Raw genomic sequence first — 11,377 nt, forward strand, 5'->3', positions numbered from 1 at the left:
TAATCATAGAAAGGAAATTAAAGATGGTTTTTATTGCATCTAGTTTTATACATGTCAATGGCAACAAGAAATGAAAGAATAGAAATTTGATTCTGATCAACAAATGAAAATACGAATCTGGGGAAGAAAATTTGATACCCACAGGAAGCTTCTACTTTCATTGTTGGTATTCTACAGCCGATGGGGAATCTGTTCAAGTGTTAGCAGCAGGTGCTTTATTGGTAGGATTGTACACGCTAAATTCACCAAACTCTCTTCTGCCACTGGCAAAAACAGCGTAAATAGTCAAATCCTTGAATAAATAAACAGAAGTTCAGTATCTAATACATCTTGTGAAGCTGCTAAACATATGGAAGTGTACCAACAAATATGCAACTTGTACAGCAACTAAAGATGTCCAATAGAAATAGCTATTTTTCTTATTGGGGTTAGTTTAAGAAAATCAGCTAGCAACTGCAACTAGGCTTGTAGGTCATCATAAAATTCAGAACTCTGAAACTGCAATCTAATTATTTATAGACATGGTCAGCAGATGCTAGATATCTACAGAGACAGCATGCAATTTCATGCACAATTTGAGGAGATTGTACATTATCACTTGCTATCTTGCCAGCACAAGTCATTGACACTGTTTAGGTTGACTTAGATATCAGCAGTCAGTACAACTTTCTGGTTGCAAAGTTTGGTTTCTGTATAGATATTAAGTTGGTGCTGGTGCTACTGGAATTGGCATTGTCTAGGTTGTCTTAGAAATCTGTAGTCAGTACAACTTTTTAGTGACAAAGTGTAGCTGCAGTGTAGGCATTAAGTTAGTTCTGGTGCTACTGGCATTGATGGCAGTCTTGATGAAGAGAGAGATGGCAGGCTAAGCAATAATGGTAAAGTTGAGGCTAGGAAAATTCTTGATATAACACGCCTATATTTGGAAATCTATGGACCTGTGGAATCCAAACCTTACAAAGATTAGATTGAACTACGTTAAACGAAATGCTTCTTGCGCATAGCATATTTCTAGAGACACGTGCATAACAAGGCTATTTACCTGTGCATTACATCCCAACCAGCAGGTAAGAAACGAGGATGAACTGCTTCAACAAAAACTTGTCTCCATCTCTGACAAAATTGCCGAATGCCATCCTCGCCATATTCCTCTAATATATGATCCACAACTTGTTTTCCGTGTGGTCCATGTCCTAACAGAGATAATTTCGAATTATTTTTATGTGAAGCACTTTCATCATTTCTAGCTGTTCCATTTGAGGGGCCTCCTTCGCAATTATCATCATCGTTTCCAACATATTCATCTTTCGTATCAGAAGCTTCATTTTCATCTGAATTCATTTCCTTGTTAGAAATAGGATCTCTTACCATGAAATAGTCTAGTTCTTTTGTACCTGTTGATTCCATTTCAGTAGTTTCTAAACCATCTTTAGTAACAGCCTTTTCCAGTGAATTTCCAGTGGCAGATACAGCCATGGTATAAGCTGCACCCATCTGTTCTTTGTCCAAAAGGATAACCTCAGTAGAATGTTGTGATGAAAACCTTCTCTTCTTCTCAAATCGCCTTCTTTCATGAGGACTCATGCCAACCAGCAGAGCTCTTTCCAAATCTTCCTCAGATATCTCCCTTCCTCCATAATATTGCATCACAATCTATAAACAGCAGAATTCAATCCCATGAGAAGGTTAAAATCCCCACAAACACCAATGAGTAACCAGAAGCAACATAGTGTACCATGATTGCATGTTGATACCATGCACTAATACTGATGATATACATTTTTTTCATCATAAACAAGAATGCATATGTAACTTTTAAGACCTGGCCTGATAAGTTCAACAGGACAAAAGACATTCTCATGATCATAAAAGAAAATAAGAATGTGCAATCAGATTCAAAGCAACATCATTATCCTAGCTCCAAGAAGGTTGAGACATTATTTCCTATTAAACATTGCAAGCCTACTTTGAAATTATAAACTCAATTTTCATACACCAATTGCATCAAGGCTGCAAATGTAAATGGTTGGGAGGTTTTCTCATGTTTGGCTATATTGTGGAAAACTGGTTAACGAAATTCACTTTCCATTTGAAAAACACAAGTTTTAGGTGGAGGAAAGTGTTTTCTAGTTTAAAGAGTGGAAAACACTTTCCATGAAGGATCCAAAATCAGTATCAGAAGAAAAACGCTTTCCCTTCAAATAATAGAATGCAGATCATGAAAATGGATGGCCAAGTGCTAGAAATTTCTTGCAAGGGGTAAAATGTCAAATTTTAAAAACTTGATATCCTTCTCAAGGGTCCATGTAAAGTTATTTTGATGTTTCATCACTGAATTAATCACAACACAGCAAGCTATCATAGACAATGATGGAGCGAGACAACATGAAACCTGAACGAGTAACAGTGGAGTGTGGTGTATACAAGTCATGTCCATCACAGCATGCACACCTAGACAATATTATGCAGTAAAAAGCATCCGGCAGGATAACTACCAAAAGGTCACGGTCAGCACTTATGGATGTGCCTACTTGAGCATAGACAAACTGGATACCAGGATGTTGGTTCTTCCAATTTAGACACAGAATACTCATTTCAGATGATCCACATAGCATATAAGGAATGTCAATGCAAATAAAAGCTGAAAAATTCCAATAGTCTTGTATCTTAATGATGCTAAACTCTAGCCCTGCAATTTTATGTGGCCCCATTCATTGTCATATAATCTACTTTTTAAAGGCAACGTAGACCACCATGGAGATTCTTTGTTCATGGAATGTCAAACATTCCAGACACAATCATATTTGTCACTCTTTTAAAATGAAGTCACAGGAGTAGCTTACCCAACTACAGAAGATTGTTAAAAAAATGACACAATTCATCAAATACACCCCCCAGATAACCACTGATATCGTGTACTCACCTGTGTCAGTTCTTCACGGCGCTTGAGTGGCATTCTTTGTCCATGGCATAAAAGAGCCATAGCAGCTGTGCGCAAATGTAATGGAGATACCCCTGTCTCCTCAACATTCATTACTGATGAAGATGACTCACTTATAACTGGAATTTCTTTAGAATCAACTACTTTACAAACGAAAAGTGGAATTCCAAATTCTTTAGCAACCTGTTTTTTGTACTTTCAGCAGCAGCATGAGCAACTTCATGGCAGTCCACACAAAGGAGGACAATATCATGAGAACGATGACTTTTCAAATGCTCAGGGAAGTGAATTCTATAACAAGAGGGGATTATTCGATAGCGCAAGTAATGACTTCCTTCACCACAGCCAACACATATATTTTTCTTACTTTGGATATAAAAATCATTCCCTTCATCCTCTGGACGGCCTTTTGGTTCAAAAAGAAGCATTATGGCAAGAGCATCATCATCAACAAGTTTTGCCAGATCTCGACGGAGATACCTACAAGACAATAACATGATCCTATTATGTGCAACACATTTTGTAACTGGACAAAAGACGAAAAGAAAAAACTAAGTCGACTGACCATTCAAGCTTTCTCCGATCACAATAACAAAGTAACCGCCCATCATTTGCATAGATCCTACAGTTATGATACACTGGAGATTTACAGGAGAATTTTTGAACAAATAGTTCTCTTGAAGCCTTCCGACCAACTTGCCTTGAATTTATAACTGGACTCTGTTTGGAAACTAATCTATTTTTCATTATTAGGTCACAGTTAATCAGTAATGCATAGTTATAAACAGACAATGGACAACTCCCATTGGGACCCAGACAATTTTGAAGAATTTGAAGGAGAACTTCATCAGCATTGCTTTTCTTGTCCTTGATCAAGTAATAGAGATCGTCCAAATGACTGCAAACAACAGGGGATGGAGACGGGAGAGAAGAATTTAAATTCACATTTTCCGCATTCAAATCAGCTTCTGCTATGGTGTCAAATATTTCTTCAGGAGTTGTGGGAACTTTGACTGCAAGAGAGACAATAGCCTGATCTGATAATACATATCTCAAGCTCTCATCATGAACCCGAGCCTGAAAGGAAGTCCGAACACACAGAAAGATTAAACAATGAAATATTCACCATGCAACATGACTTCACTATGACAAAGAATACAACAGGTGCAGAAACAAATAATTAACTGAAAAAATGGGAAAGGAAATCAATGACATGCTTCGGCAAAAGAAACTCATGTGAAATTAGCACATCTAACATGAAGAAGAACGTGTAAGAGGACAAAATGAATTGGAACCACTAGTAGTAAGAAAAACATCAAATTCATATTGCTGTTCTTTGATGAGCAAAGGATAAAAGTAAGTGTGATGAAGCGTTGACATCAATAATTTGATAAGTCAAATCATTATTACTATCATCAGTATTAGAAAAATGTAATTCATAAAGAAGGTAGACTAAGGCAGGGAAAATGGCAAAAGGGAAGTTGGTAAAGAGCCAAGGAGTCTGCTGGTCACTAGTCCAGTGCACAATCAGAGCTGACTAGCACTTTCCTGTCTTGATCTCAACATAATTTAGTAACATGTAGTTTAGATCATTATATTAATGCTGATACAACCTGAGACATGTAAAACGCTATCTTGTTCAGGCCTAAAATATAAACCATTTGAACTTGGCACTGATAGCAATAGACCAAGGAAAATTACTTATGAGAGGTCCACACTAGCAATTATGATCCTCGACATGAGTTTTGCATCCTTTCAACCTGCATGGTGTACTTCCATGAGCAAAAGCATGTCAAACTGTGACATATTCTATTTGGCAATATGTTACAACATGAAAGATGACAGAAAGATTTTATTTTCCTCAATCAGACTGTCAGTTAAAATCAACAGAAGCCAACAAATTCAGAAGGAGCTTTGTTCTTGCAGTTACAGTTTCTACGGACATTTAAATAGTATACCCCATGTTCTACATACATGTCTCTAGGTGATTTCTTCACACGGGTTGATTATTGATGAAAGGGAAATTCTTTCTCAATTCAATAAGTACAAATGTGTGATTGCCTATCACTAAAATTAGGTTCAGATTATAATATGCAATAAAGGCAGTGCATTATTTTTTGTTTTTGTTTTTTTTTCAAAATAAAATGAATTTCCCTCGGGAATAAAATTGCTGAAAATGTTACAAGTTACAACTAACCATTAGATCCCTCCATGTGCAAAAACTTCTCACAAGATCCTGAAAATAAGTGGTTTTTTAACATTATTAGAAATGTGAAGGTCATTCATAATGGCCTACGCTAATAAATATATGTAAAGTAGAGCACCTGTGTCTCATATGAAATTGATGAGCCTCTTTGACCATTCAAATGACGGGAAAAAATTGAAGATGCAGCAGACTCACCAGGAGAGGCTTCAACCTCTTTAGCATAGAGTTGAAGACAAATCGTATTTGAACGACGTCTAGCCTCCAGAACAAAATCGAATTTGTCACTGGCACAGTTTGAGTTATCTGATACATTGATATATTTAGCAACTTGATGCTACAAGAAACAGCTGATGCATGATTTAAATGGTCTGTGACTTGAAAATATATTTTTAACCGTGAATAATTCCCTAACATATGTATGTTGGTTCCAAATTTAATTACTTTTTCTTTGCTAATGTGTCCCCTAAAAATTTGAAGGACAAAAATTTCCAACTCCACTAGACATAGTAAATTTCCTCCTTCCCTAACGTGGCACATATTTACATAATTTTTTATACTTATTTTAGTATACCTAATGCACACGCAATGAACACTCCAAGGTGACAGAATTAACATCATAAAGCTAGAAAAGTACTGCAGGCACTTGTGACAGATTTTCCCACCGACATGTGGGAATTTGTTTTTTTGTCCGTGAGGCTGATTTGTAACAAAGCCAATCTAATTTTCCCACTGACATGTGGGAATTTGTTCGTGAGGCTGATTTGTAACAAAGCCAATCTTCCTAAATTAACACTGAAAAAGGCCAGTCGGTCACAGTCCATGTTCTATTCAGGGGCAATTAAATTATAAACCCTCCCACTCAATTGACATTGAAGTTCATATCCAGCTCCAAAGTTGAAGAAAAAACCTGGTGTTAAATGATAAAAAACAAGATGATAGAAAAAAAAATGCGAGAAAGAGAGAATTAGAAACACTGTTAAGAAATTCAAGCTAAATAAAGAGTTGATTGTGTGCGCGCGTGTATTAGGTGAATACGTATACAACAGCTTAAATTATACCACATTAGGTAGGTAGGAAATTTCCTATTTCTAGGGAGGTAGAAAATTTTTGTCCAATTATGAATGTCAAAAGTAAACCTTTGTGTGAATATTCCTAGTAGATGCAAACCCTACCCCTCTTTCCCACCTGCAACAGTACTTGGTGACTGCCATTTGCTGTTTTGGATATTGATTATTTCTACAGTTGATATGATGCAACCCTTCCATTTTGCTTTAATATCTACATTGATAGAAACTAAACATATGATGATAGGTGATCACAATTAAAGACACACCTCTGTCCTGTAGTTTGAGCTCAGCTATTAAACAACCTGCAATATACAGTAGATAGTGTGCATCTGTTTGAGCATATTCTAGCATTTCTGCTGATAGTGGGCGTTGCCTCCAATCTTCACGCTACATTTTAGTAGACAATACATTAATCATATATGCTTTTGAGTTGGAACCACTGAACATGCATTTCCATGCTTCACATAAGTATTCAAACAAGGAAAAGGTAACTCAATTCCCTTATGCGAACCAAAAAGCCTCATCAAAAGCAGAAAACTGCATAAATTACTGACAGCCCCAAACCCAAACCTGTAGCAATTTGTTTGTGGCTACACCGCAATAAGTTTCAAGCAAGTATGCTAATGATTTCTGAGGTTTTGACAACACTTCGCACGCCTGCATTACCATGGCAGGAAAACAAGTCAAGAAAAAACAAATTTTTACAGAACACACATTGTCAATAACCAATCACGATAAACACCAACACCGACCTTCGCAGTATCAAACAAATTAACAACATATATATGGAAGTCTCTCTGCAGCCAGAGAACATCGTTATCTGCCCCGTGAAACACCTACGTTACCAACAAAAATTACATAAAACATCAATCCCATTAACCACTTGATAATTAGAAATAATTATAATCAGTTACCTTACAAATAGTTGGATCAGCGAAAACAGGGGCAAGAACACCCATTGCATCATGCAATGCAATCGTATCCACCAAATAATCTTCGTTTCCAGTAGATATCTGAAATGTTTCTAAGCATATCATTAAAATGTTGTTAACAAAATGAAATTTTTATAAAGAAATTAATTAATTAACCTGAATTAGAGCAGTGAAACCGAGAAAAGAGCGGAGGCTATGCTGCTCCGTATCGACAGAAAAAACCTTGTGTTTGCTCAATGTATGAGCTAAGTCTTTCAATTGAGTTTCCGTCTCGATCCAAACATAAGAGAAAAATTCACTCATTTTCTGATGATCACTATAACAGTCTTCCAACGACTCAGGATTTTCTATCAAAACTTTAATCTCCGCTTCATATGGATGCAAATTCGATGAGCTCGCTGCTTCGACAACGCAAAAAAGTAGAAAAAATTCAAAATAATTTTTTTAAAAAAAAAAAAAAAAAAAAAAGACGGAGAAGGAAAGGGCGGTTGCCTAATAACACCTACCATGGAGATTTAAGTGCTTGAATTGAGAGAAGGAGTTATCAAGCAAGACGCGTTTGAAAGAAAGTTGTGGTTTCTGATGGGATTGTAAGTAGCACGGTGAGCTTTGTTTTTGCTGCTGCTGCTGCTGCTGCTTTCGTCGTCACCGGCGGTAATGCTTGGAGGAGGATGCTATTAGGAAAACAACAGAAGAGAGTGCTGCTAGAGAAGCGATGGTCAATGCTGTGATTTTTAATTTGTCCTTGTATTCCATCCTTCTTTTCTGCGTCTTCTGCCGCTTCGTGAGCGAGCGCTGTTGGAGAGCGGAAATGGAGTTAAGGTGGTTTTTCTGGCGGCTTCCGTTGGGGTTTGATTGGTTATTGGGCTCATGTTTTAAGGCCTTTTGTAGATTGTTTAAGCTCAGGCCCACATGATGCAACTATCAGATCCGATCAAAGTTCTCCAAGTCTATTTTTTATTATTAAAAAACATTTTTTTATATTAGCTTCTCGGGTCGGGTTAGATTAATCAGGCCACTAAAAACTCGGTCGGATCATCTGTTTTAACAGGTTAATATATTGTCTAATTCAACCTCTGGTCAAACCATTAAGTTAACAATTATGATTTTTTTTATGTTTTTCAAGGAATTAAATTTGATTGTAATTTAATCATTATAGTTTAATTAATCACTCCTTTTGGGTTTCATAAACTATATATTTATCTGCATCCATCAATTTATCTGCATTGCTTGTATGTGTTAGCTTTAATGACTTAATTTTTTTCGTGTATTTTGATGCAAACAGCCCGTGAGAATCTCCGTCGATGCTGTATGGGGTCTCAAAATTAGTTTGAGAAAGGTAACTGAGAAATATTATGGATGTTTTGCTTGAACCATTGCCTCCTAGAGTTGATTTGCGGGCTGAAGTAGTGGCAAGAGGGTAGCCAAAGCCTGAGATGTGTCTAGAGTAGGAGATTTAAGAGAATAATTTTGTCTAATTTTTTATTGCAAGTGCATTATTTGCCTTGCCCTTGATTGAGATGTATATATATATAGGGTGATTTCAATTTTTAATTAACTAATTTAAAAAGACATTGTTTTAATATTTTTTTATTAATTAGATCCAAGCGAGCTTAATAAATAAGTTATTGGATTAACTTGTCTGGCTAAATCGAGTTTTATAAATTATTGATTTTGCGAATCTAGCATAAACAAAAGTCACCATGCGAACAATCAAATTTCCAGGGAAGGGCCACATGAAATGGGAGCAAAGGTGTTCTCAAGCCCGAATTGTCACAATTCCAGTCTCCATTAACCCGGGGAGGACAAAAAGCAGTGCGCCTCCGCAGTGTGCTCGGGGGCATTGTGTCCCAATGAGCGTCCACACCACACCTTAAAGCTGGAGCCTGGGTTCACAGAATGGCAAGCACCACATGCTACAAATGCCAGTGTGGGGTGCGAACTGCTAAGGGCTGCCTGAGCTGGTCACCAAAGCTGGCATTTATGAAGGCCCAGTAAGATGGACCCTCAGACATGATGACTTTTATGGGTCTACTAGATAATGGAAATTTGAAAGGAACGATAGTGCGTTTGCTGGCATATTTTGTTGTGATTAGTTTTAAAAATATTTTTTTTATTTAAAAATATTTTTTTATTTTTAATATTAGCCTATTAAAATAATTTAAAAATTAAAATTTCATGAAACATAGTTTACAATGTTCTGAATTGATACCTTAACTAGTTTAAATTTTAGAATCTCCAAACCATCCAATAATAGTTTTTATCATTTTTTTTATCTGAGTATTTTAACTATAAATGTTTTTTATATAAAAAATTATGTTTTATATTTTTTAATTATTTTAATATGTTGATATAAAAAATAATTTTAAAAAAATAATAAAAATGATATTTTAATTTATTTTTAAGTAAATAATAATTTAAAAAATCAGGTTGTTTGAAAGGATTTGATATCTATTAACAATATTGGATAACTAAAGTTTTTCATCAAGGAAGTTTGGGAGTGCAACCCATTCCCATTTATATCATCTAGGTGTGTGATTTTTTATTTAAAAAGGTATTAGTTTAAAAAACTCTAATCAGGAAAATATATAGAGCTTTATAAAGAATTATTTATTATTTCTTTTCAAAAATAATTACTAATGCCTTAAAAACAAACTTTTACGTCCTCAATACTATCTTTGTAAATTGTAATGATTATCAACCACTCTTTTTTAACCTCACGTCGAACATCTCCTGAAAAAGGACAAGGAAAAGGTGGTGAAGTCGATCTTGTGTTCAGGTTGGATTCTGGCCCATCCATGTTATAAATGAAAAAATATATATCTTTAATATTTTTTTAAAAAAAAAATAAATTATTAACTGCAATGATGGCATGCACGATTATGAAAACTCTGAGCCAGAAATCTTCTTTTATTTGTTCTTGTCAAACGTTGTAATAAATGAACTCCAAAAACGACGACCACATTTGACCGACTTTATATAGCGAGCTAGGGAAGGAGGAAATTAACAAGGGACACCTGCTGTCATAAAGCAGATTTCTACATCTACAGTAGGTTCATTGCTTGTGCAGCTCAGCCTTTCTGGGTAATTGCTAGCGGTATAAACTATAGTCATAATTTAGTGTTTAATGAAATTTTGATTTTCACTCTTAATTAATTAAAATCCCATCCTTACAAGACTTAGTTTAAGATTAAAATTATATTAAAAAATAATATAAATCATATCTTGTATCCTTATATAAAAGTTTAAACTTTTTGGTTGAAACGGTTTTTTAACATGGTATCAGAACCTTGATGACCAAACGGTCACAAGTGCAAATCACACTATTTTTATTTACTTGATAAAAATTAAGTAAAAGATAATTTGAGTTTGTGTAAATTTCAAGTCCTAAAATCTTTAACTTGAAGGGGTGTATTAGATAATAATATAAATCATATTTTAGAACATCACTTAAAACTTAAGTTATTTGATTGAATTGGTATTTTAACATGATATTAGAGCCTTGATGATCAAGCAATCACAAATTCGAATCTCATCATCTTTATTTATTTGATAAAAATTAATCACAGAATAAAATAGACTTGTGTAAATTTTAAGTTTAAAAGGGCTTTCACTTGAAGAGGTGTGTTAGAGAATAATATAAATTATATCTTAAAATTTCATCTGAAACTTAAATTTTTGGTTTGAGATGGTTCTTTAATAAATTATTTATTATGCATGTTAATTTATCAATTAACAAATTAATTTATATTTATTGATTTCTTTAATAAAATGATATTATTTTAAATAAAAATTATGAAATTATTGATGAAGCTATTTTTGGATTACCAGTAATTTAGAAGATTCCCTTGGATTAACCAAGTCGGTTACCTAAATAATTTAAAAGTAAACCCAACTTAGACGAAGTCCGAATCAATATTTCACCCTATTATCCTACTATGTCGTTTAGATTTGATAATTATGAAAAATTCTCAAGCTAAGATTATCCATAGAAAATTTTCAATAGTGTTTGATAGGGGTGACGAGGAAGGTCATATCTGAGGATACAATAAAGGACGAGAACGGAACCCTCAAGTTGTCTATCTCCCACGATCCAAATTTCTCCACGTAGAGTAACATCTCTTTTCCAAGCCAATTGCACAACACATGCATCCTGGCTAGCATACTAGCCTATCTCCTACGCTAAATCCGACAATGACCATCCAGCATCTCCATCAATAGAATAGCAAAA

At 34.9% G+C, this 11,377-nt stretch overlaps 1 protein-coding gene across 1 annotated transcript; it reads right to left on the reverse strand.

Annotated features, from left to right (window-relative positions):
- LOC105142725 (Polynucleotidyl transferase, ribonuclease H fold protein with HRDC domain-containing protein) lies at positions 1–7,981 on the reverse strand. The gene is given in 13 exon segments (XM_011050484.1): positions 1–263; positions 1,043–1,653; positions 2,924–3,138; positions 3,141–3,421; positions 3,507–4,018; positions 5,139–5,177; positions 5,266–5,450; positions 6,481–6,601; positions 6,785–6,871; positions 6,967–7,050; positions 7,129–7,227; positions 7,303–7,544; positions 7,653–7,981. Coding segments are annotated over 13 exon segments (2,796 nt in total). The 5' UTR covers positions 7,903–7,981; the 3' UTR covers positions 1–193.
- Between the last annotated feature and the right edge of the window lie 3,396 nt (positions 7,982–11,377).

Source organism: Populus euphratica, unplaced genomic scaffold, assembly GCF_000495115.2.
Source record: "Populus euphratica unplaced genomic scaffold, PopEup_1.0 scaffold217.1, whole genome shotgun sequence".
Taxonomy (NCBI): domain Eukaryota; kingdom Viridiplantae; phylum Streptophyta; class Magnoliopsida; order Malpighiales; family Salicaceae; genus Populus; species Populus euphratica.